Here is a 23,172-nt window from a genome sequence, read left to right as displayed (position 1 = left end):
TTTTGAGTAGTTAATTGGAGATAAGAGTCTCATGGGGACTTTTCTGTCCAGGTTGTTTGAACTGTGATCCTCAGATCTCAGCCTTCTGAGTAGCTAGAATTACAGCCTGGCTCTGAGCATGGTTGTGTGTGTGTGTGTGTGTGTGTATGTGAGTCTGGGCCTGGGTGCTGTCCCTGAACTCTTTAGCTCAAGGTAAGCACTCTACCACTTGAGCCACAGTCTATTTCTGGTTTTCTGGTGGTTAATTGGAGATAAGAGTCTTAGACTTTCCTGCTTGGGCTAGCTTTGAACCGAGATCCTCAAACCTCAGCCTCCTGAGTAGATAGGATTACAGGTGTTAGCCACCAATGCCTTGCTCTGAGTATATGTTTATAAGCGTAGGACTTGTTTATATTGTGAACATCTTTTTTACACAACAGAGCTTGTTTGTGGATGGGTTGGTTGGTTGGTTGATTGATTGATAGTACTGGGACTTGAATTCAGGGCTTCATACTCTCTCCCTTAGCATGTTCACTCAAGGCTGGTGCTCTACACCTTGAGCCACAGCTCCACTTCTAGGTTTTCCTTGGTTAATTGGAGACAAGAATCTTATTGACTTTTGTGTCACAGTTGGCTTCAAACCTGGATCCTAACATCTCACCCTCTTTAATGGGATTACAGGTATGAGCCACCTGTAGTAGTTTATTGGCCATAAGAAACGCTTGGAGTTCCTGCCCAGGCTTATCTCCATTTAATCACAGAAAAAGCCAGTTGTGGTGCTGTGGCTTCAGTGTTAGATTGCTATCCTTGAACAAAAAGAGCTCAGGGGCTGCCCAGGCCCAGAGTTGGGGCAAAAACGAAAGCAACTCCCACCCCCCAAAAAAGGATCATCATGATGAATTTTAAAATAAATATTTAAAATTTCTTTTAGATTACTCAGCAATTAGAGAATATCTGTCTACGGATTATTGATCTTGTTTTACAAAAACATGTAATTGGTAAGTTCAACATGTGAATATAAAGGTAAACTGAGATTTTATTTTTTAATTTGAGGAAATCAAAGTACATTATTAGCTTTTAAAATTTAACAAGATGTTTAATTTTGAGGAGAAACTTGCTTTCTCTTAAATTTTGGAATATACTGTCTAATGTTCAATATTTATATTTTCATTCAGAAATAAACTTATACCCAATTAAGGATTTTTGACCTTGGAACCTTTTAAGGACAGAGACATATTTTTTTGTGTGTGTGTGTATGACATGTATGTGTGTACTTCCTTGTACACGTACTTGTGTACTTCCTTAGCTTTTCTGCTTAAGGCTGGTACCTTACTATTTAAGCCACAGATCCACTCTGGTTTCTTGCTGGTTAATTTCAGACAAGTATCTCAAGAACTTTCCTTACAAGGTTATCTTTGAATCATAATCCTCAGGTCTCAGCCTCCTGAATAACTAAGGATTAAAGGTGTGAGCCACTAGCAACCAAAAGCTAAGTTTTGCCTTGGGTGGCAGAGTAAAGGGTGGTCTTGGTGAGCAATAGGAAGAAGTGGATCTGTACTTAAAACACTGAGGAAAGCTGAGCACTGGGGGTTCACACCTGAAATTCTCACAACTCAGGAGCCTGAGACCTGAGGATTGCGGTTTAAAAGCTAGCCCTGGCAGGAAAGTCCATGAGACTCTTATCTCCAATAAACCACCAGAAAACCAGAAGTGGAAGTGTGGCTCAAAGTGGTAGAGTGCTAGCCTTGAGCACAAAAGCTCAGAGACAGTACCTAGACCCTGAGTTCAAGCTCTATAACTGACAAAAACAAAAACAAAAATAACAACAAAAAAAACATTGAGCAATGGCTGCTTATAGTCACTCTGCTCAGAAACACTCTCTTCTGTGAGCTTTGTTCTCTGCCTTTTTGCTTTTTCCTACTGTGCTAACTAGAGATTTTCTTCCTTCTAGAATTCTATGAAGAAATTCTTTCCCTGGCATATAGTTTAACCTGCCACACCATCTCCCCTCATATGTGGCAGCTTCTAGGTATTTTATATGAAGTTTTTCAGCAGGATTGCTTTGAATACTTCACAGGTATGGCTTGGGCCCTAGAACATTTTTGGTCTTCTGTGTTTAGCTATGAATTCCCTTGATACCTGAAATAAAAACTCATGTGATTCTGGTATAATCAGAAACGACTCTTTCTTTCCTGTCAAGTAAAGGGCCTGGAGATACAGGCAGTGGAGGTAGAGGGATTTTTTGTATCTGAAGTTAATTTACTAGCAGAGTATCTCTCCATGAAATTTCATACATGCTTTTTTTTTTTTTTTTTGGTGCTGGTTCTGGGGCTTGAACTCAGGGACTGGGCACTGTCCTTGAGCTTCTTTTGCTCAAGGCTAGCGCTCTACCACTTGAGCCATAGCTCTTTCCCATAAATGCTTTTTGAATACCAGCTATGTTCTAAACTTTAATCTTAGCAAGGAATTCAGGAGCCTGTTCTTTTTTGTTGTTGTTGTTTGTTTTAGTGCTAGTACTGAGACTTGAACTCAGGCCTTCCTCACGCCCTTGTGTGGCTTTTTCCACTCAAGACCAGTGCTCTGCCACTTCAGCCATACTTCTGGTTCTAGCTTTTTGCTGGTTAATTGGAGATAAGAGTCTCATGGACTCCTTTCCCCACTAGCTTACAACCTGGATCCTCAGATCGCAGCCTCCTGAGTAGCTAGGATTACAGACATTTTCCACCAGCACCTAGCAGTAGAAATTCTGAAGTTGACATTTTAGTGGGGGCTCAGGGAGGGAGGGTGAGGGGAACTCTCAGAAGACAAGCCAGAAGCTTGTAGTGTGAGGATGAAAGAAACAATTTTGAAGTTGGGCCACAGTGGTGAGCATTTCCATCTTTCAGACTCCTGAGGCCTTTATTCATGAATGGGGCTGGTCTGTTACTTTAATTCTAGGTTTGTGGCTGCTACAGACCTGTTGGGTCAGTGGGAATCATTTATTTCTCCTGCTCTTGTGAAGTCTCACAGGTTTTTAAATTTTTTTCCAGATATGATGCCTCTCCTGCATAATTATGTGACAATAGATACAAATACTTTACTGTCAAATCCAAAACATTTAGAAGTCCTTTTCACAATGTGTAGGAAGGTAAGCATGTCCTAGCCATTTGTCACAGTATGCTTTACTAAGATTTCTGTGTGTTTTTGTTTTTGTTTTTGCTGGTCCTGGGGCTTGAACTCAAGGCCTGGGCACTGTCTCTGAGCTTCTTTTTGCTCAAGGCTAGCACTCTACCACTTGAGCCACAGTGCCAATTCCAGCTTTTGCTATTTAAGTCGTACTGAGGAATCGAACCCAGGGTTTCATGCATGCTTTGCAAGCACTCTACCACCAAACCACCTTCCTAGCTCCCATGTATTTCTTTTTCTTTTTTTCTTTTCTTTTTTTTTTTTTTTTTTGTCGGTTGTGGGGCTTGAACTCTGGGCCTGGACACTGTTCCTCAGCTCTTCAGCTCAAGGTGAGCGTTCTACCGCTGGAGCTACAGCGCCATTTCCGGTTTTCTAGTGGTTTATTGGAGATAGGAGTCTCAAGGTCTTTCCTGCCCGGGCTGGCTTTGAACTGAGATCCTTAGATCTCAGCCTCCTGAGTAGCTAGGATTACAGGTGTGAGCTACTGGCGCCCAGCTTCCCCTATGTATTTCTTAAATGTTTCGTCTATTCATTGATCAGCCTATATTTGTGAGTGTGCATTTCCAAAATGAAGTTTAGATGTTGTATTTTGAAAGTCACATGTTCTGCATTGTGCCTTAAAATGTTTAGCAATTTAAGCCAGGCACTGTGGCTCACTCCTGTAATCTAGCTACTCAGGAGGCTGGGACCTGAGGATGGTGGTTTGAAGTCAGCCCAGGCAGGGAAGTTGGTGAGACTTTTATTTCCAGTTAACTAGCCCAAAGCAGGAAGGGGGAGTTTTGGCTTAAGTAGTAGAGGGCCAGCCTTCAGTGAAAAAGCTAAGAGAGAGACAAGCCAGGTACTGGTGGCTCACACCTGTAATCCTAGCCTCTCAGGAGGCTGAGATCTGAGGATCATGGTTCAAAGCCATTCTAGGCAATAAAGTTCATGAAACTCTTTATCTCCAACTAAGCTCCAATAAAGCCAGAAGTGAAGCTGTGGCTCTAGTGGTAGAGTGCTCGCCTTGACCAAAATAGCTCAGGGACAGTGCCCAGGCCCAAAGTTCAAGCCCCGGGACTGACATACCATAATAAACAAACAAGGAATGTAATTAGGTACTAGAGCAAAGAGCAGGGTTGTATTCTTCCTTCCCTTTTTCGGGGTGAGCAGGTACTAGGGTGAAGCTGAGTCCTGTGACTGAATTTATATGGATGCTTGTTTTAAGAGCCTTTGATGAATTTTATGCAATGATTCTTGGTGCTGAGCCAAGTTATCTTTTATTGTAGGTGCTCTGTGGAGATGCAGGAGAAGATGCTGAATGTCATGCAGCGAAGCTTCTGGAAGTCATCATTCTTCAGTGCAAAGGAAGGGGAATTGATCAGGTAATGCATGTGAGGGAAGTAACCTACTCAACATCTGTGTTTATCATCAACAGGCCTGATTGACATTTTGGTTATGTTTGGATGGAGTACTGAGGTGATAACCCACCACCATTTTTTGTTGTTTTTTTTTCCTGACTTGTGCAAATTCTATTCAAATGACAAAAAGCCATACAGTCTGGGCCTTGTAATTTGCATTCTAGCTGAGAACTAAATGCACAGAAAAATATGAAATAAGGAGCTGTTCATAGGATGATGAAGAAACAAATGTGGAAATTGTGCTTAGTGATTTGCAATTTTTTTTTTTAATACCAGTGTTGGACTTACGCCTATGTGCTGTCCCTTTGCTTTTCCTACTCAAGGCTGGTTGGTACTCTACTGCTTGAGCCTCAGGTCTACTTCTGTTTTTTTTTTTTTTTTGCTGTTTAATTGGAGATAGAAGTCTCACAGATTTTTCTGCTTTGGCTGGCTTCAAACAGTGATCCTTAGATCTCAGTCTCTTGAGAAACAAGGATTACATTACAAGCCAGTGCTTGGCTTTTTATTTTTATTTATTGTGCTGATCCTGGGGTTTGAACTCAGAACCTGGGAACTGTTTCTGAGCTTGTTGCTCAAGGCTAGCACTCAACCTTGAGCCATAGCTCCCCTTCTGGCTTCTTTGGTGGTTAATTGGAATAAGAGTCTCACAGACTTTCCTGCCCAGGATGGCTTTGAACTGTGATCCTCAGATCTCAGCCTCTTGAGTAGCTAGGATTATAGGCATGAACCACTGGTATTTGGCATGCTATGCTTTTTTGCCAGTACTGGGGCTTGCACTTAGGCTCTCATGCTCTTACTCAGTCTTTTTCTCATGGCTGATCATGTTTGTAGTCAGCACTTTTGCTTCTTAATTGGAAATGGGGCCTCTAAGACTTTTTTTGTCCAGATTAACTTCCAGCCAAGGTCCTCTAGGTCTCTGCCTCCTGAGTAGCTAGGATCACAGGCATGAGGTACAGTGCTTGTCTTAATTACCCTTTTTTAGTTCAGTAATATTTGCTCCATATATTTTTTCTTTTATCTTTTTCTTTATCTTTATGTATTTTTTCTCTATTAAGTGATTACATAAATTTCATAAAATTCATAGTATTGTGGGGTAGTGATACTTAAAGTCAAACACATTTTAACCTTCATGAGGTGCATTGTTATTGTCATGGTCTATAAAGCTTACTGTCTCTACATACCTTGACACTATTTTTTCCAAATTGGGTGATATGTACATTTCTTTCCTTTTGCTCAGTATAAGCTATTCCTCCTTTCTCTCTCATCGCTGCCCTTGAGTCTCTAGTTCACTTTCATCAATGTCCAGTGCAGCTGATGGGCCCCTCTGCTGTATGTTTTCCTCTGTTTCCCTCTGATTCTCTGCCTTTTTCCTATCTTCAGATGTACACATGTATACACCATATATGAGGTGAAGGACATGGGGTCATCTAGAAATGATATGACAAATTAAAAAGAGATCCTTTATTTCTTGAGTCCTGTGTACTTTGTCATATCTCCTTCATTTTGGATTTAACATCTGCATATCAGGGAGATCATGTGCCATTTGTCTCTCTGATCTTGGCTTACCTCTCTCAACATGATTTGTTCTAGTTCCATCCATTTCCTTGCAAATGCCATTGTTTTCTCCTTTCTAATGGCTGCATAATATTCCATTGTATATAAGTACCACAACTTTTAGATCCATTCACCTGTAGTGGGGTATCTGGGTTGTTTCCATATCTTGGCTATTGTCAGCAGTGCTGCAATGAACATGGAGGTGCATGTGTCCTTGTATCCTGGTTCCTGTTGCTCAGGGTAGATGCCTAGGAGTGGTATAGCTGGGCCAAAGGGGAGGTCTATATTTAGCTTTCTGAGGAATCTCCAGACTGCTTTCCAAAGTGGTTGTATTAGTGTACATTCCCACCAGCAGTGAAACAGGGTTCCTCCTTCTCTGCATCCCCTCCAGCATTTGTCGTTGGCTGGCTTTAGGATGTGGGCCATTCTGACTGGGGTAAGGTGGTATCTCAAGTTTATTTTTATTTGCATTTCCTTTATAGCCAGGGATTATGAACATTTCCTCATGTGTTTCTTTGGCGTTTTTATCTTTTCTTCCAAAAAGATTGGTTTGTTAGATTTGGGAGGGATTAGTTTCTTGAGTTCCCTGTATATAATGGATATTAGGCCTTTGTCCAATATGTTGTTAGTAAATATTTTTTTGCAGTTGATTGGTTGTCTTTCTAGTTTGGCAGCGACATCTTCAGCTGTGCAGAAACTTTTTATTTAAGGTAGTTCCATTTGTCGAGTCTCTCTCCCATTTGTTGTGACCTTGGGATTCTGTTCAGGAAGTTCCTGCCTATGCCTATAAGTTCTAGTGTCTCTACTGCTCTGTCCTGCAGTAGTTTCAGAGTTTCAGGTTTGATGTTAAGATCTTTAATCCATTTTGAGTTGATGTTGGTGCATGCTGATAGGCTACGGTCTACTTCTAGTTTTTTGCATGTGGCTGCCAGTTTTCCCAGCACCAATAGTTGAAGAGGCTATGTTTCTTCCAGTGTATGTCTTTGGCTCCTTTGTCAAATATCAGCTGGCTGCAGGTATGTGATTTTATTTCTGGATCTTCTAATGTATTCCATTAGTCTTTGGGTCTATTTTTGTGCCAATCCCAAGTTGTTATTATGGCTGTATAGTAGAACTTAAAATGTGGTATTGTGCATTGCTTCTTTTGCCTAGAATTGCTTTGGCTATTCTAATCCTTTTGTTGTTCCATATGAATTTTTGGATTGTTTTCTCTATTTCGTAAAGAACATTATTGGGTTTTTGCTGGGGATTGTGTTGAATTTGTATATGGTTTTTGGCAGTACGGCCATTTTCACAATATTGATTCTACCTATACATGCACATGGAGGGTCTTTCCATTTCCTGGTATCTTCTTTGCTTTCTTTCTTTAGATTTTTTCATTAAATAGGTCCTTTGCATCTATGGTTAGGTTAATTCCTAGATATTTTATTCTTTCTGAGATTATTGGGGGTTTTTTTGGTTGGTTTTTTTTTTTTGGGGTCCGGTCGTGGGGCCTGAACTCTGGACCTGGGCGCTGTCCCTCAGCTCTTCAGCTCAAGGCTAGCGCTCTACCACTTGAGCCACAGCACCACTTCCGGCTTTTTTCTTTTTGCTTATGTGGTGCTGAGGAGTCGAACCTAGGGCCTCATGCATGCAAGGCAAGCGCTCTACCTCTGAGCCACCTTCCCAGCCCCTCTTTCTGAGATTATTGTGAATGGGGTTGTTTCCCTGATTTTCCTTTCTGCTTATACATTATTGTTGGTGTACAGAAAGGCAACTGACTTTTGTGGGTTAATTTTGTATCCTGCTACTTTGTCAAAGTGGTTTATAAGTTCTAGCAGTTTGGGAGTGGAGTTTTTGGGGCCATTTAGGTATAAGATCATGTCATCTGCCAATAGGGTTTAATTTCTTCCTTCCCTAGGTGGATCCCTTTAATGTCCTTTTATCTTCATGTATTTTTATAATAGTCATATTGAGATATAATTCATGTAGTATATACTGCATTCATTCAAATTATATATTTTAATGATTTTCATTGTTTTCACAAAATTGTGCAATTATTTCTGCATTCAGATTTAATCATCCCTAAACCCCATTTAGTCAGTTTTGTTTTTAAATGTTAAAGTAAAAGGAGAAAGATTTCTTTGGGCTCAATTTTATTATTTGTTTTTGTGCTGGTCTTGGGGCTTGAACTAAGAGCCTCGCATACTTGGATGCCTCTTTTGTTCTCAAGGTTGGTGCTCTATCACTTGAGCCACATCTCTACTTCCAGCTTTTGTTTACTGGTTAATTGGAGATAAGAATCTCATAGATTTTTCCTTTCCAGGCTGCCTTCAATCCTCAGCTCTCAGGGTCTCCTGAGTAGCTAGGATTATAGGCCTGACCCACCGGTGCCCTGCTAGGTCATAGTTTTGGAGGTTGTAGTCATGGTTATCTGTCTCTACGTCTCATGGGTCTTAGTAAGGCTAAAATATAGTGGATGGACACTGAGGAGAAAGGCTGTTCACCTCATGGAGCCAGGAAGCAGAGCAAACAAGATGGCGGCAAGATGAGCCTCACAGGCTTCTGTGGCCAATTTAAGCCCCACCCCTGTAGCCCTTACTGTTCTGACTCAGTAGATACCTCCAGTCACCTGTGAGGGCTCCACCTCTGAGCCATTTCCTCAAGGACCAAGTCTTTAATACACAAGTCAATGGAGGACATTTCAGATCCAAACTATAATTTCTACACCCTCCAAAATAAACCCCTTCCATACCTGTTATCATGAAGCCACCCATATCCATAGCCCTAGGCAACCACTGAATGTACTTTCAGTCTTAATACAGTTGACTATTCTGGACATTACATGTATGGAATCCTATAAGAATAAAGTTTCTAGGTTCCTCCACATGGTAGTGGATGTTGATTCTGGGTGGCATTCCACTGTAGGTTTTCTTTTTTGTTTTGGTTTGGTTTTTTTGGGGGGTCTGGTTGTGGGGCCTGAATTCTGGGCCTGGGTGCTGTCCCTCAGCTCTTCAGCTCAAGGCTAGAGCTCTACCACTTGAGCCATAGCACCACTTTCCAGCTTTTTTCTTTTTTGCTTATGTGGTGCTGAGGAATCGAACCCAGGGCCTCATGCATGCAAGGCAAGCGCTCTACCACTGAGCCACCTTCCCAGCCCCTGGGAAACTCTTTATCTTCAGTAAACCACCAGAAAACCAGAAGTGGCGCTGTAGCTCAAGTGGTAGAGCGCTAGCCTTGAGCTGAAGAGCTGAGGGACAGCGCTTAGGCCCAGAGTTCAAGCCCCACGACCGACAAAAACAAACAAACAAACAAAAAAAACAAAAAAAACCCCAACTCAACAGACTTTCTTGCCCAGGCTGGCTTTGAACTGTGATCCTCAGATCTCAGCCTCCTGAGTAACTAGGATTACAAGTGTGAGCCACTAGAACCTGGCATGAATGTAAAGCTATTAAATAACTAGAAACAATTGAAGCCAACATTGTATTGTCATTAGGACTCTTCTTTGACACCACATTTTGCTTGTATTCACCTTTCTGGAAGTTTCTAGTATACTTTCCTCTGATTTTCTCTTTGTCTTCTAGTGCATTCCACTTTTTGTTCAACTTGTCTTGGAGAGATTGACTCGAGGCGTGAAAACGAGCGAGCTGCGCACTATGTGTCTGCAGGTGGCTATTGCTGCGCTGTACTATAACCCTGACCTGCTGCTGCACACCTTAGAGCACATCCAGCTGCCTCCCCACCCGGGGCCCATCACCGTACAGTTCATAAACCAGTGGATGAATGACACCGACTATTTCCTCGGGTATGTGCCTTGTGGATTGTGTGAGTGAGTGTGTGTGTGTGTGTGTGAGAGAGAGAGAGAGAGAGAGCACGTGTGTGCATGCCAGTACTGGGGCTTAATATCAGGGCCTAGGCACTATCCCTTTTTCACTCAAGGCCAGCACTCTCATATTTGTGTCAAACCTCTAATTCCAGCTTTTTGCTGGTTCATTGGAGATCAAGAGTCTCTCAGATTTATCTGCCTGGGCTGGCACTGAACTGTGCTTTTCAGATCTCCATCTCCTGATTAGCTAGGATTATAGGTGTGAGCCATCAGTGCCCAGTGACACTTAGTTTTTGAAACACCTTTGGGGGAGCTGAGATTTGTGTAAAGTACACAGACCAGGAAACCCACAACTCATGGTGGAAAAGTCTGGACACTCTTCATATTTTTTCTATTGTATAGAAGTTTTCTCTTGTCAAGCAAAGTTACATTTACTTTAATAAAACTCATCACACCAACACTCAGGTACAGCATTTGCATCAGTTGTAAGTTGGTATTACAGCAAGATTCCATAAGAGTGAGTGTGTGTGTGTGTGTGTGTGTGTGTGTGTGTGTGTGTGTGTGTGTGTGTGTGTGTGTGTGTACCAATCCTTGAGCTTGAATTCTGGGCCTGGGCACTGTCCTTGAGCTTCATTTTGCCAACTCTACAACTTGAGTGTGTGTGTGTGTGTGTGTGTGTGTGTGTGTGTGTGTGTGTGTGTGTGTCTGTGTGTGTGTGTGTGTGTGTACCAATCCTTGAGCTTGAATTCTGGGCCTGGGCACTTGCCAACTCTACAACTTGAGTGTGTGTGTGTGTGTGTGTGTGTGTGTGTGTGTGTGTGTGTGTGTGTGTGTGTGTGTGTGTGTGTGTGTGTGTGTACCAATCCTTGAGCTTGAATTCTGGGCCTGGGCACTGTCCTTGAGCTTCACTTGAGTGTGTGTGTGTGTGTACCAATCCTTGAGCTTGAATTCTGGGCCTGGGCACTGTCCTTGAGCTTCATTTTGCCAACTCTACAACTTGAGCCACAGATATACTTCTGGTGCTTTTGGGGGTTAGTTTATTGGAGAGAAGAGTCACAGACTTTCCTGCCTGGGCAGACTTTGAACTATGACCCTCACATCTCAGCCTCCTGAGTAGCTAGGATTATAGGATGAGACACTGACACTCTGCTTCCTTAGGTCTGATAGTTATTGATACCCATAGAATTTTGTGTAATAAAACATGGAGTATTTTTATGTAATTCCCACAGGAACGTTAGTATACACTTCCGGCATTTGGGCTTTGTCCTTTATTGCATTTCTCATGTCTCTTTTTTTTCCTTTGAAAACCTCCAGGCACCATGACCGGAAAATGTGTATAATAGGGTTGAGTGTCCTCTTGGAGTTACAAAACCGGCCTCCTGCTGTGGACGCTGTGGCAGGGCAGATCATCCCCTCTATTCTTTTCCTCTTCCTTGGCCTAAAGCAAGTCTGTGCTTCTAGACAACTGGTAAACCATGAAGATCGCCCCAAAGTAGAGAAAGATGATCTGGAAGAAAATGGTAACGCCTTCTACTTGTGATGCATGCTGTGACTGAATTCATGTCATGTTATTATCGCCTTTCATCCTTTTATTTCATTATTTTATTTCTAGTTCTTTGAGACTGTGTCTAACTGTGTAGTATTTAAACATTCAGTGGAGTCCAGGTTGTCCTGGAACTTGAGATCCTCTTGCCTCTGCCTTCTGAGTACTGTGATTCAGGCATGTGGTCCTCTACTAGGCTTTGTTGATTTGACCATATGTTGTCTTTGAATTTATTCCATTGGGAGTCACTCAGCTGACTTGTAGTGTACCTATTACACATTTAACAAGGATGTTGAGCTTGCTTCCTTTGTTGTTATGTGGGATAAATTTAGATCAGTGATTTTTTTTTTTTCTTTTGTGCTGGTCTTGGGGCTTGAACTTAGATCCTGTGTGCTATCCCTGAGTGTTTGTGCTCCAGGCTAGCACCCTACCACTTGAATCACAGCTCCAAAAATGTCAGGATTTTTGGTGGTTAAATGGAGATTCGAGTCCCATGGACTTTCCTGACTTAGCTGGCTTCAAACCATGAAGTGCCACCGGTACTTGATATAAATTACACACACACACACACACACACACACACGCACGTGCACACACACACACACACACACACACACACACACACACACACACAATTTTATGTTTTTGCCAGTACTGGGGCTTGAACTCAGGGTCTGGGCACTGTCCCTGAGATTCTTTGGCTCAAGAATAGCACTCTACCACTTGAGCCACAGTGCCACTTCTGGCTTTTTCTGTGTGTGTGGTACTGAGGAATTGAACCCAGGGCTTCATGCATGCTAGACAAGCACTCTACCACTAAGCCACCTTCCCAGCCACCCTCAATAATTTTTAAATGGAGTCTAGTAGATCTTGTTAAACCTTGAGAAATAAATTTGTAACAGAATCCTGTGGTCTTGAATATGAAGTTAGCAATTAAGTATTTTATTATCTGGGCTAGTAGACTTAAGGTAGTAGCCACTAGATTAAGAGCAGAACTTAGTACAGTTTAGGTAGTTGAGATTGTATTACTTAAAAATAATGGTTCTTCAAGATGGGTGCTGGTGGCTTATGACTGTTATCCTAGCTATTCAGAAGGCTGAGATCTGAGGATCACAGTTTGAAGCCTAGGCAGTAAAATCTGTGCCCCTTTTATCTCCAATTAACCACCAAAAAGCCAGAAGTAGAGCCGTGGCTCAAGTGGTAGAGTGCTAGCCTTGATCAGAAAAGAAAAGGGAGAGAGCAAGAGGCCATGAAAGATTTTTTTTTTTTTGCAGTCCTGGGGCACTGTTCTTGAGTTGTTGTTTTTTTTTTTGGTCGGCCATGGGGCTTGAAATCTGGGCTTGGTCGCTGTCCCTGTGCTCTTCAGCTCAAGGTGAGCACTCTACTGCTTGAGCCACAGCGCCACTTATGGTTTTCTGGTGGTTTATTGGAGATAAGAGTCTCACAGACTTTGCTGCCCTGGCTGGCTTTGAACCGCGATCCTCAAATCTCAGCCTCCTGAGTAGCTAGGATTACAGGCGTGAGCCACCAGCGCCTGGCCCCTGAGTTTCTTTTGCTCAAGGCTAGCATTCTACTTCTACCACTTGATTCACAGTGCCACTTCTGGCCTTTTCTGTGTATGTGGTAGTGAGGAATCAAATTCAGGGCTTCATGGATGCTAGGCAAGTACTCTACCAGTAAACCACATTCCCAGCCAATAGTAAATATTTTTTTTTAATTTTTAAAAAATTTTTTAATTTTTTTTGGGGGGGTCCAGTTGTGGGCCTGAACTCTGGGCCTGGGCGCTGTCCCTCAGCTCTTCAGCTCAAGGCTAGCGCTCTACCACTTGAGCCACAGCGCCACTTCCGGCATTTTTTCCTGCTTATATGGTGCTGAGGAATCAAACCCAGGGCCTCATGCATGCAAGGCAAGCGCTCTACCACTGAGCCACCTTTCCAGCCCCAATAGTAAATATTTTTAAAATATTTTTAAAATATAAAAATATCAAGAAAAATAACTAGTTGGTACATGTGGCTTAAAAAGTTATTTTTTTGTTTTGTTTGTTCTAGCACTTGGGAGGCTGAGGCATGAGAATTTCGAGTTCTAGACTAGGTTACACACTGAGCTCTCATCATAAAATTAATATTTAAACTACAAATATATCTTGTATTTATAATTTTATAACTTTTGAAGAACCTTTTTTTGTGTGTGTCTGTGTGTGCCAGTCCTAGGGCTTGAACTCAGGGCCTGGGCATTGTTCCTGAGCTTTTTTGCTCAAGGCTAGCCCTGTTCCACTTGAGTTCTACTTTGACTTTAAAAAAAATTTTTTTTTTATTGTAAAAATACTGTACAGAGGGGTTATAGTTACATGAGTAAGGTAATGAGTACATTTCCTATCGAGCATTGTTACCTCCTCCTTTGATTTTCCCCTACCATCCCTTCCCTCCCCACCTTCCCAGCTCCCTCCCTGCCCCAAGTTGTAAAGGTCGTTTTCAACATAGTGTCTGGTGCATCTCATTAACATAGTGTCTGGTGCATCTCATTGTTACAATAGGTCATCCTGTATCCTTATTTCAGCATTTTGTTATTTCCCTTCTCCTCCCCAGATTAGAAAAATGTATATACAAGATGCAGGGCATCTACATCAAATACAGTGAAAACAGGGGTGTTATCATGGGGAAAGAACATAAAAACAAACAAAAACACACACAAAAAAATCACATTACATTTTAAATACATTACAAACAATAGCAAGAAAGAAAAAAACCACTTGTTTCCCTATCTTGGGGTTCATTTCACTTAACATCATCTTATATGGTCATATGTACATAGATTTTGATCTTTTCTGCTTGTCCTAGACTTACACTAGTTATTGCAAATAAGGAAAACCATGGTGCCTATGTTTCTTTGGGCCTGGCTTACTTCACTTAATATAATTTTTTCCAAATCTTTCCATTTCCTAACAAATGGGGTTATGTCATTCTTTCTGATGGAGGCATAGAATTCCATTGTATAAATATACATTTTCTTCATCCATTCATCTACTGAGGGGCATCTGGGTTGGTTCTATATCTTAGATATGTAAATAATGCTGTGATAAACATAGTTGTGCTGGTAGCTTTAATATAGTCTTGTCTGGGATCGTTTGAGTAAATGCCCCAAAGTGGGATTGTTACTTTGGCTTTTTTTGATGGCTAATTGGAGATAAGAGTCTTATAGATTTTCCTTCCCAGGCTGGCTTCGAACCACAAATCTAAGATCTCAGCCTCCTGAATAGCTAGGATTATAGATGTGAACCACTAGTACCTGGCTTAGACAGTATTATTAGTAATTTTTCAGTAACGTTCAGCTAGACAACTGATTTTAGGAAATTGTTTTCTGTGGGGAAGTGACATTTTGCGTCACTTTAGGAAACTACAGTAAAGATAAATTCTACACTCAGCGATTTGGGATATTATACAGTAGCCTTTCCACTTCCAGAGTATTTTATAGTGCTTGCTTTTGCTTTCTTATTTTGTATTTTGAACTGTGTGCTTTGACTCCTTTTAAATTATGAATGGATTGATTTCCAGAGGAGATTTCCAGTGATGAGGAGGAGAAAAGTGTGTCTGTGCCGGCGATGCAGTCTGTGAATAGGCGAGGCGCGGATGAGGAAGATGAAGACGAGGACTGGGAGGAGGAAATCCTGGAGGAAACGGCCCTGGAAGGATTCAGCACTCCGCTTGACCTAGACAATAGTGTGGATGAATATCAATTTTTCACTCAAGCTCTGCTAAGTATGTTTTTATGCTGTGAATTTTCACTGTGTGTGTGTGTGCGCGCGCGCGCGCATGCACGCACATGCATGTGCGTGTGTATGTGTGGGCCAGGCCTTGAACTTGGGACCTACATGTTATCCCTGAGCTTTTGTGCTCAAGGCTAGTGCTCTACTACTCCAGCCACAGCTCCACTTCTGATTTTCTGGTGGTTAATTGGAGAGAAGAGTCTCATGCACTTTCTTGCACAGGCTGGTTTTGAACTATGATCCTTAGATGTCAGCCTCCTGAGTAGCTAGCATTATAGGCATGAGCCACTGGCTCTTGGCTTCAGGTTTTTTTTTTCTGCTAAACTTGCTTAATTTCTTCCAGCTAGGAGTTATTTTAGGATCTGGCCCAAAATACATTTAGGCTTTTCTTTTTGTTTGTTTCTTTGTGCTGGTACTAGGGCTTGAACTCAGGGTCTCATGCTCTCCCTTGTTTGGTTTTTTGCTCAAGGCTAGTACTCTGCCATTTACTGCAGCAACAGCTCTATTTCCAGGTTTTTGGTTGTTAATTGGAGGCAAGAGTCTCACAGACTTTCCTGCCCTGGCTGGATCCATGATCCTCAGATCTCTGCCTCCTGGTGTGAGTCACTACACCCAGCTAGGAGGTTTCTAACAGGAATAATAGGACCCTGGAGAAGAGGATGAAATGTGATGGGAGAAGTGTGTAGGTGGAGGACATTAAGAAAGAGGCAGGGCACGGCCTCCGGTGTGAAAGGGGTTTGCCATGGTTCCCTCAGAAACAAGCACAACCCATAATGGAGATGCGGAGCGAGCGACAGCAGCGAGCACTTTCAGTGTAGCCATTTGTGCTGAGTCTGTGGTAAGTTTGGAGGTCAAACAAAGCAACAAAGCCCGGATGCTGAAAGGGAGGATTCTGCCTAAAGGATAATTAAATTTTTTTTAACGTTTAATTTTTTGTTACTATAAAGGTGATGTACAGAGGGCTACAGTTACATAAGTCAGGTAATGAGTGCATTTCTTTTTGGACAGTGTCACTTCTTCTCTTACTCTCTACCAGTTTTTCTTCCTGTTCTCATCCACAAATTGTAGAGTTCATTTTCAACATAGCATCCAGCGAGTATCACTGCTGCATTTGTTCACCCTTTGTCCCTCCATTTCGTGCCTCCCTTTACCCTCCCGAAGACAGATAAATGAGCAAACAAAGAACCTCTTATTGCCACTTCAATAAATAATATTGGCTATGATCAGAGGCACAGAAGAAAAATTGTAGCTTTGTATTCTCCCCCAAGAGGGTCCCCCTGTGGACTCACTGAATGCCTGGAGTCCTTATAAGATTGATCATATTAAGGGTCAATTTTACTCTCTTGGGTTCACAAGCAGTGCTGCTGCTGTGACTGGAATGAGAGCGCCCAGGTTAGAGGTTAATAAGTGCCGACATGGTTTGCTAAGGTCTGCATTTGAGGCTACACCAATAGTTAGGAAAACTCCCAGAAGAAGACAGAATTAGGCAAACTAGAGATCTGTGCTGTCCTAACCTTCCCTTGATACCCCACATAGTCGGGCACTTGTAAATCATCCTTGGAGCTAGGCACCAGTGGCTCATGCCTGTCATCCTAGCTACCCACAAGGCTGAGATCTGAGGATCAAGGTTCACATCCAGCCTGGACAGGAAAGTTCTGTTCACCTCCTATCTCCAGTTAACCACCAACAGACAGACATGAAGTGGAAGACATGAGTGAAAAAGCTAAGCAAGAACACAGGGTCCTGAGTTCAAGCCCCAGTACCTGCACATACACATATACAATCATCCTTTGTCAGGATGGTTTATTACCCTGTCTCTTACCATCTGAAATAATTGCATGCCACTAGTTTTCCTCTGATATGATCATCACTGTTCTCCTTCTCTCCTCCTCTTCCCCACCACTGTCATGGTGCAGCTGTGCAGAATCGGGATGTGGCTTGGTACCAACTACTGATGGCACCTCTCAGCGAAGACCAGAAGAGAACACTACAGGAGGTGTACACACTGGCAGAGCATCGGAGGACAGTGGCAGGTCAGCCAGCCATCTCTGCCCTGCATGCACGTCAGAGCACTAGTTCATCCTTGTTCAGTGAGCTAGGTGGCACCAAAATACAGTTTTAAAAATTGGGGAGAAGGGCTATAAATGTGGCTTAGTGGTAGAGTGCTTGCTTAGCTTGCATGGGGACCTGGGTTTGATTCCTCAGGACCACATAAACAAAAAACAGATTGTGGAAAAGCTGAGTGCCAGTGGCTCCTACCTATAACCCTAGCTATTCAGGAGGCTGAGATCTCAGGATCACAGTTGGAAGCCAGTGCAGGCAGGATAGTCCATGAAATTCTTATCTCCAATTTACCACCGAAAAGCAGGAAATAGAGCTATGACTTGAGTGGTAGAATGCCTGCTTTAAACAAAACAGGCAAGTGGGGGCACTGGGCCCTGGTTCAAGCCCCAGGGCCAGCACTAACCATTTATAATAATGAGGAATTGACATTGTTGTGTGGTAGTCTTTTTTTGTTACTGTTTGTTTGGGTGTGATTTGAGATAGGTCTCACTATATGTAGTCAGACCAGGCTAGCCTTGAACTCTCTTTTTTTTGGTCTGGTCATGGGGCCTGAACTCTGGGTCTGGGCGCTGTCCCTCAGCTCTTCAGCTCAAGGCTAGTGCTCTACCACTTGAGCCACAGCACCACTTCTGGCTTTTTTTTTCTTTTCTTTTTGCTTATGTGGTGCTGAGGAATTGAACTCAGGGCCTCAGGCAAGCAAGGCAAGCGCCCTACCACTGAGCCAACTTCCCAGACCCCTAGCCTTGAACTCTTAGTCTTCCTGCCTCTTCTGAATGAAGAGATGGGGTTTTTTTTGTTTTGTTTTGTTTTGTTTTTTGGTGTGGGTATGAGTGTGTGCTTGGCCTAGGGATCCTGAGCTTTTTAGCTTAAGAATGGTGCTCTATCACTTGAGCCACAATTCTACTTTTGGTTTTTTGATGGTTAATTGGAGATAAGGGTCTCACCAACTTTCCTGTCTAGCCTGGCCCTTAACTGTGATCCTCAGATCTCAGCATCCCAAGTAGCTAGGATTACAGGTGGGAGCAACTGGTGTCTAGCTTGTCTCTTCCTCTTAAAAGCTCAGCTACCTCTCATTATAGCCATGGACTGGTAACCAGTTCTGTCACATGTGGGCCTTTAGTACAATTAAGATCCAAATCATAGTAGAAGTTCTTTGTTTGTTTGTGACTCTTATGTTGAAATTATTACAACCATTCCTCGATTGTCAATGGATAAGACTGTGATTACCAAATTGTTTAGTATCATTTAGGCAGTTAAGAGTTGAGAACTGGGACTCCTCTTGCGGAGACAGTGTCAGATTTTGTGCCAGTTTTGGTCTGCAACATCTGAGCCCTTTCAGCAGGAGAGACCATGAAGCTCTTGGAGTCTAGCTCCAAACAGTTTTTCCAATGATAGTAATCGTAATTACATATGGCTGTTGGTCTGGTGGCTCATGCCTACAGTCCTAGTTACTCAGGAGGCTGAGATCTCGAGGATCAAAGATTGTCCAGGCAGAAAAATCTGAGAGACCCCCATCTCCAGTTAGCCAGCAGAAGGCTGGGCTGAAGGCCTGGATCAGGTGGTAGAGTTGCTGAGTCAGAGTGGGGTCCTGAGTTCAGGTCCTAGTACCAGAAAAAATAAGGAAACGGAAAAAAATGTTGATATTCAGTTTAGTAGTTAACTAATGCTTTGAGTTCCAGTTCTAAGTGCATAAAGAATCTGGCTTGCTGGGCTCTGGTGGCTCACACCTGTAATCCTAGCTACTCAGGAGGCTGAGATCTGAGGATCACGGTTCAAAGCCAGCTTGGGCAGGAGAAAAAAAAAAACACAGAAATAGAGGTGCAGCTCAAAAGTGGTAGATCACTAGCTTTAAGCACAAAAATTCAGGGATATGACCCAGGCCAGCACATGCGCTTGCGCGCGCGCGCGCGCGCGCGCACACACACACACACACACACACACACACATATGAATATGGCTCTGTTGCAGTTTTTTTTTTTTTTTTTGTTGGTCATGGGTCTTGAACTCTGGGCCTGGGTGATGTCCCTCAGCTCTTCAGCTCAAGGCTAGCACTCTACCACTTGAGCACAGTACCACTTCCAGTTTTCGGTAGTTTATTAGAGATAAGAATCTCACAGACTTTCCTGTCCCCCCCCCCCAATCCCCCCTCCCCCAGCTGGCTTTGAACTGTGCTCATCAGATCTCAGCTTCCTGAGTAGCTAGAAATACAGGTGTGAGCCATTGGCACCCGGCTGTTGCAGTTATTTTTTTTTAAGTTTATTTTTTTTTGACTCTCACTTGAAGTACTATTGTTTCTTCCCTCCCTTCTCTTTTGGTATTGCTAGAGGCAAAGAAGAAGATTGAACTGCAAGGAGGCTTCACATTTGAAAACAAAGGTGTCCTCTCGGCCTTTAACTTTGGAACAGTGCCCAGCAGTGACTGAAGGCGGGGTCAGAGCTGTCCCAATGTCACCACTGCATTTGATCTCACACTGGACTGTGGACATGTGAGAGGGTCGAGGATAGGGAGCCAGGGAGCTGCTTTGCAGAGTGCCCCCTGCGGTCCCAGTGCCGGCATATCTACTCTCCCTTTCCCCTTTGGCCCTTCTCACCTTGAAGTATGTATTTCTCAACAGCTACTGTCGTGTATGAAATTAAAGGCAACACAGAAATCATTACATGGAAAAGGATAAAGCATCCAGAGGCTGGAAAGCCCCAAGACGACCTCTAGAGGACTGAATAGGCCTGTGTGTCTCAGGTTATTTTGCCATGCAGAATCAGCGGACCCACGTGGGAACAGTGCCTTCTGTTGTACATGAATTATCTGAAAAAATTTTCTGGAGTGTGTTGTAGCTTTTTTTTTTAAAGCATAAAATGTATTTCTAGATATACTGTAAACTTTGGTTATATGTTGATATATTGTACATTTTCCTCTGTGAATTTACTGTTAAGCACTTACACTGAGAATCATTCTGATTTCAAAAAACTCCACCTTTGACCACTCTTGAGCAGGGGGCTCACTTCAGGGTTGTAAAATATGCACTGGCTCTGGCTCTTCATTGTTTTTGACTTTCTTAAAAGTATTTTGTTGCGTGCCGGTAGCTTGTGCCTGTAATCTTAGCTACTCAAGGCTGCAATCTGAAGGATTGAAGTTCAAAGCCAACCCTGGCAGGAAAGTTCGTGAGACTCTTATCTCTCACTAGGCAGCAGAAAGCCAGAAGTAGAGCTGTGGCTCAAGTGGTAGAGCTAGAAAAAGCTAAGGGACAGTGCCTAGGTTCTGAGTGCAAACCTCAATACTGGCACGTGTGCGCGCGCGCACACACACACACACACACGTGTTTTATTCCCTTTTTCATCTTGTTTTTCTGACTTGAATGGGGGTGAGTATTTCAGGATCAGTAACCATGTGTATCACTTGTGTTCAGAACCTGGCAACTTCAATATTCAGTAGTTTCTTGGCCAGAGACTACTCTGAAAAGTTGAGCAGTTAGGACTCAGTGACCATGAGTGGTAACAAACAGCAAGTTTGGTTTACACAATAAAGTACAGTACTAACCCACTTTGAACATCTAGGAGACAGATGTTATGTGAGCACACTCTGTCTTCAGATGTGGATTTCATCTTCAGTAACTCATCATTCCAGCTATTTCACTGAAGTCTAAAGCATTTTAGGATCTTTATATTTTTTAGGAGAGGGAGGGTCTCAGTCTAGGCTAGCCTCAAGCTCACAGTACACCTGCCTCAGCTTCCTAAGAGCAGGGATTATAGGCACGAGCTATGAAGCTCAGCTGATACTTTTTTCCTCCTGATGCCAGTTCTGGGACTTGAACTCAGGGCCTGGGAGCTGTCCCTGAATTTTCATGCTGGAGCCACTTGAGCCACAGCTCCACTCAGCTGATACATTTTTCTTTAGCAAGATGGTCAAGAAAGCTAACTTATGGTGTTTTCTCACATCTGGATGTTCTTTGACAATGTTAAATTTCAGGCTAGTATCCTAATTTAAGGCTTGGGTTTATTGGTGATCTATATCAGATGGGCAATGGTGTAAGATGACTTGTAGAGAACGGTGTGGACGGAAGGTTTTAATTCAGCAAAATGAAGTCTTTTATACTTTCAGGACCTGACATTCCCAGCTGTGATCCATCATTTTCCATTTTTGTGAAATGTCTACCACTTAAATTTTCCATCAGTGACAGTATTTTTTCCCCCAAGTGATCCGTATATTGCTATTCCTTATTTATACATATTAACTTCCTTATTTATACATATTAACTCCTTTTAAAACATTTTAGGTTGTTCAAGTGCTTTTTACACAAATAGCTTGAAAAGCTATGATTTACAGAGTAGCATGACTCATTTTTCATTCCTTCTCTAGGTAGGCATGGAAAATGAACACTACCCCTTTCACAAAACACAGATGGCATTGGGGAATTTTAGGGGGCTTTAGAACTTGTCTTTCCCCCTCTGTCCTCCAAGATTTAATTTTGGCTCACACTGGATCATACAGGTCATGATTGTAGATGGCTGTAGTGTCATCGGCAGTATTAAAAAGACAGCTGTGGTTCTGTGCGTCACCCCTGTGGTTCTGGAAGTCAGGGCAATGGTGTAGTGGTTGTGTCAGCACTGCTAATCTGAATGTGATCTGGTTACCTTGGCAATGCGGGAACTTCCATGAATGTACTGTAAAATAAAATGCAGACTGATGCCCAGGATTCTGCAATCTACTGCATGCAATGTTTGCTGAGATGTGGAGTAGGGGGCAGGTGGTAAAAAGCTATTAGCAAACTGAGACTGAGCACCAGTACATGCCTGTAATCCCAGCTACTCAGAACCTGCACACAAAACCCACCTTTTATCCAGTATTAATGATGGGAGGTAACAGAAGATGCCATATACACAGTGAAGCTCCCTGTCTGGGAGAAGAAAGAAGTGGGAGACTGAAAAAGAAATGATAAACTGGGTGCCAGTTTCTCACTCCTGTAATCTGAGATATTCAGGAGGCTGAGATCTGAGGATTACGGTTTGAAATGTGGGTGAGTCACAGGTGCCTGGCAAGTCATAACATTCTCATCAAGATTGTATTAAATTCTCATAGTTAAATGAGCTGCTGAGGTTGAGCTTTGGTTTGAACAGGATGTTGAGCGTTATGTCACACATTTACCACTGTGGCTCAAATAGGCCATCTGTGTTGCAGCTGGGGACATGCCATCACTTGGAGCTGCTTTACCCTCCAATGTTGCTGGAAGACACAGACTACTGAAGACAGAATATGGAGGTGGGGAGGTGCATGGTGTAGGAAGTTCTTCACTTTCTGGTGGTCAGGAAGGAGAAAGAGACACAGAGAGACGAGACATGTTTTTCATCTTATGATGGTCAGGAAGGAGAGACAGATGGGGAGAGAGGAGAGAGCGTGAACAAGAAGAAAAAGGAAGAGTAGAAAAAGATGAAAAGAAAAAAATTAGGAAAAAGAAGAGTAAGGAAGGGGAGAAAAGAGGAGGTGGAGAAGGAAGGAAAGAAAAGAAGAGGAAAAAGGAATGGAGGAAGGAAGGAAGGGAGAAAAAGAGAGGAAGGGGGAGAGGGTGGTTGCAAGGCCTGCCCCACTGATTCATTTCCTCCAGTGAGATCCCCACTTCTAAAGTGGAAAGGACACTACCTGCTGAGTTCAAAGCCCTCACATAAGACTTTGGGGTGAACATTTTAGATCTAAACCATAGCTTCAACTATTTGGATACGCTAGTACCTGTGTATTAGGCTGGATCCCAGAAGGCAGAAGGGATTAGGGGCCTAATGTAGACTCAGCAGGTGGGTAGATTGTGGGGAGATAGTATCCAGAGCCAGAAGCAAAGGGGGGTTGTGTATGTAGCAACTTTTCCCTAGTGGATTTATTTGTGTGTGTGTGTGTGTGTGTGTGTGTGTGTGTGTGT

At 42.8% G+C, this 23,172-nt stretch overlaps 1 protein-coding gene across 1 annotated transcript in view; it reads left to right on the top strand.

Annotated features, from left to right (window-relative positions):
- The window catches only part of Ipo8 (importin 8), a 57,612-nt gene extending 35,652 nt beyond the window's left edge, over nucleotides 1-21,960 (top strand). The window contains exons 17-25 of the mRNA XM_070038295.1: nucleotides 911-977; nucleotides 1,931-2,056; nucleotides 3,009-3,106; nucleotides 4,410-4,505; nucleotides 9,659-9,879; nucleotides 11,215-11,420; nucleotides 14,995-15,198; nucleotides 17,123-17,239; nucleotides 19,595-21,960. Of these exons, the coding sequence (XP_069894396.1) occupies nucleotides 911-977; nucleotides 1,931-2,056; nucleotides 3,009-3,106; nucleotides 4,410-4,505; nucleotides 9,659-9,879; nucleotides 11,215-11,420; nucleotides 14,995-15,198; nucleotides 17,123-17,239; nucleotides 19,595-19,692 (1,233 nt within the window). The 3' untranslated portion in view covers nucleotides 19,693-21,960. The remainder of the gene's footprint in view (nucleotides 1-910; nucleotides 978-1,930; nucleotides 2,057-3,008; nucleotides 3,107-4,409; nucleotides 4,506-9,658; nucleotides 9,880-11,214; nucleotides 11,421-14,994; nucleotides 15,199-17,122; nucleotides 17,240-19,594) is intronic.
- The last annotated feature ends 1,212 nt before the right edge of the window (nucleotides 21,961-23,172 follow it).

This window comes from Dipodomys merriami, unplaced genomic scaffold (assembly GCF_024711535.1).
Source record: "Dipodomys merriami isolate MVZ:Mamm:240054 unplaced genomic scaffold, mDipMer1.0.p SCAF_10, whole genome shotgun sequence".
Classification (NCBI taxonomy): Eukaryota; Metazoa; Chordata; class Mammalia; order Rodentia; family Heteromyidae; genus Dipodomys; species Dipodomys merriami.
The sequence above is the reverse complement of the archived record's forward strand: the minus strand, read 5'-3'. Positions and strand labels throughout refer to the sequence as shown.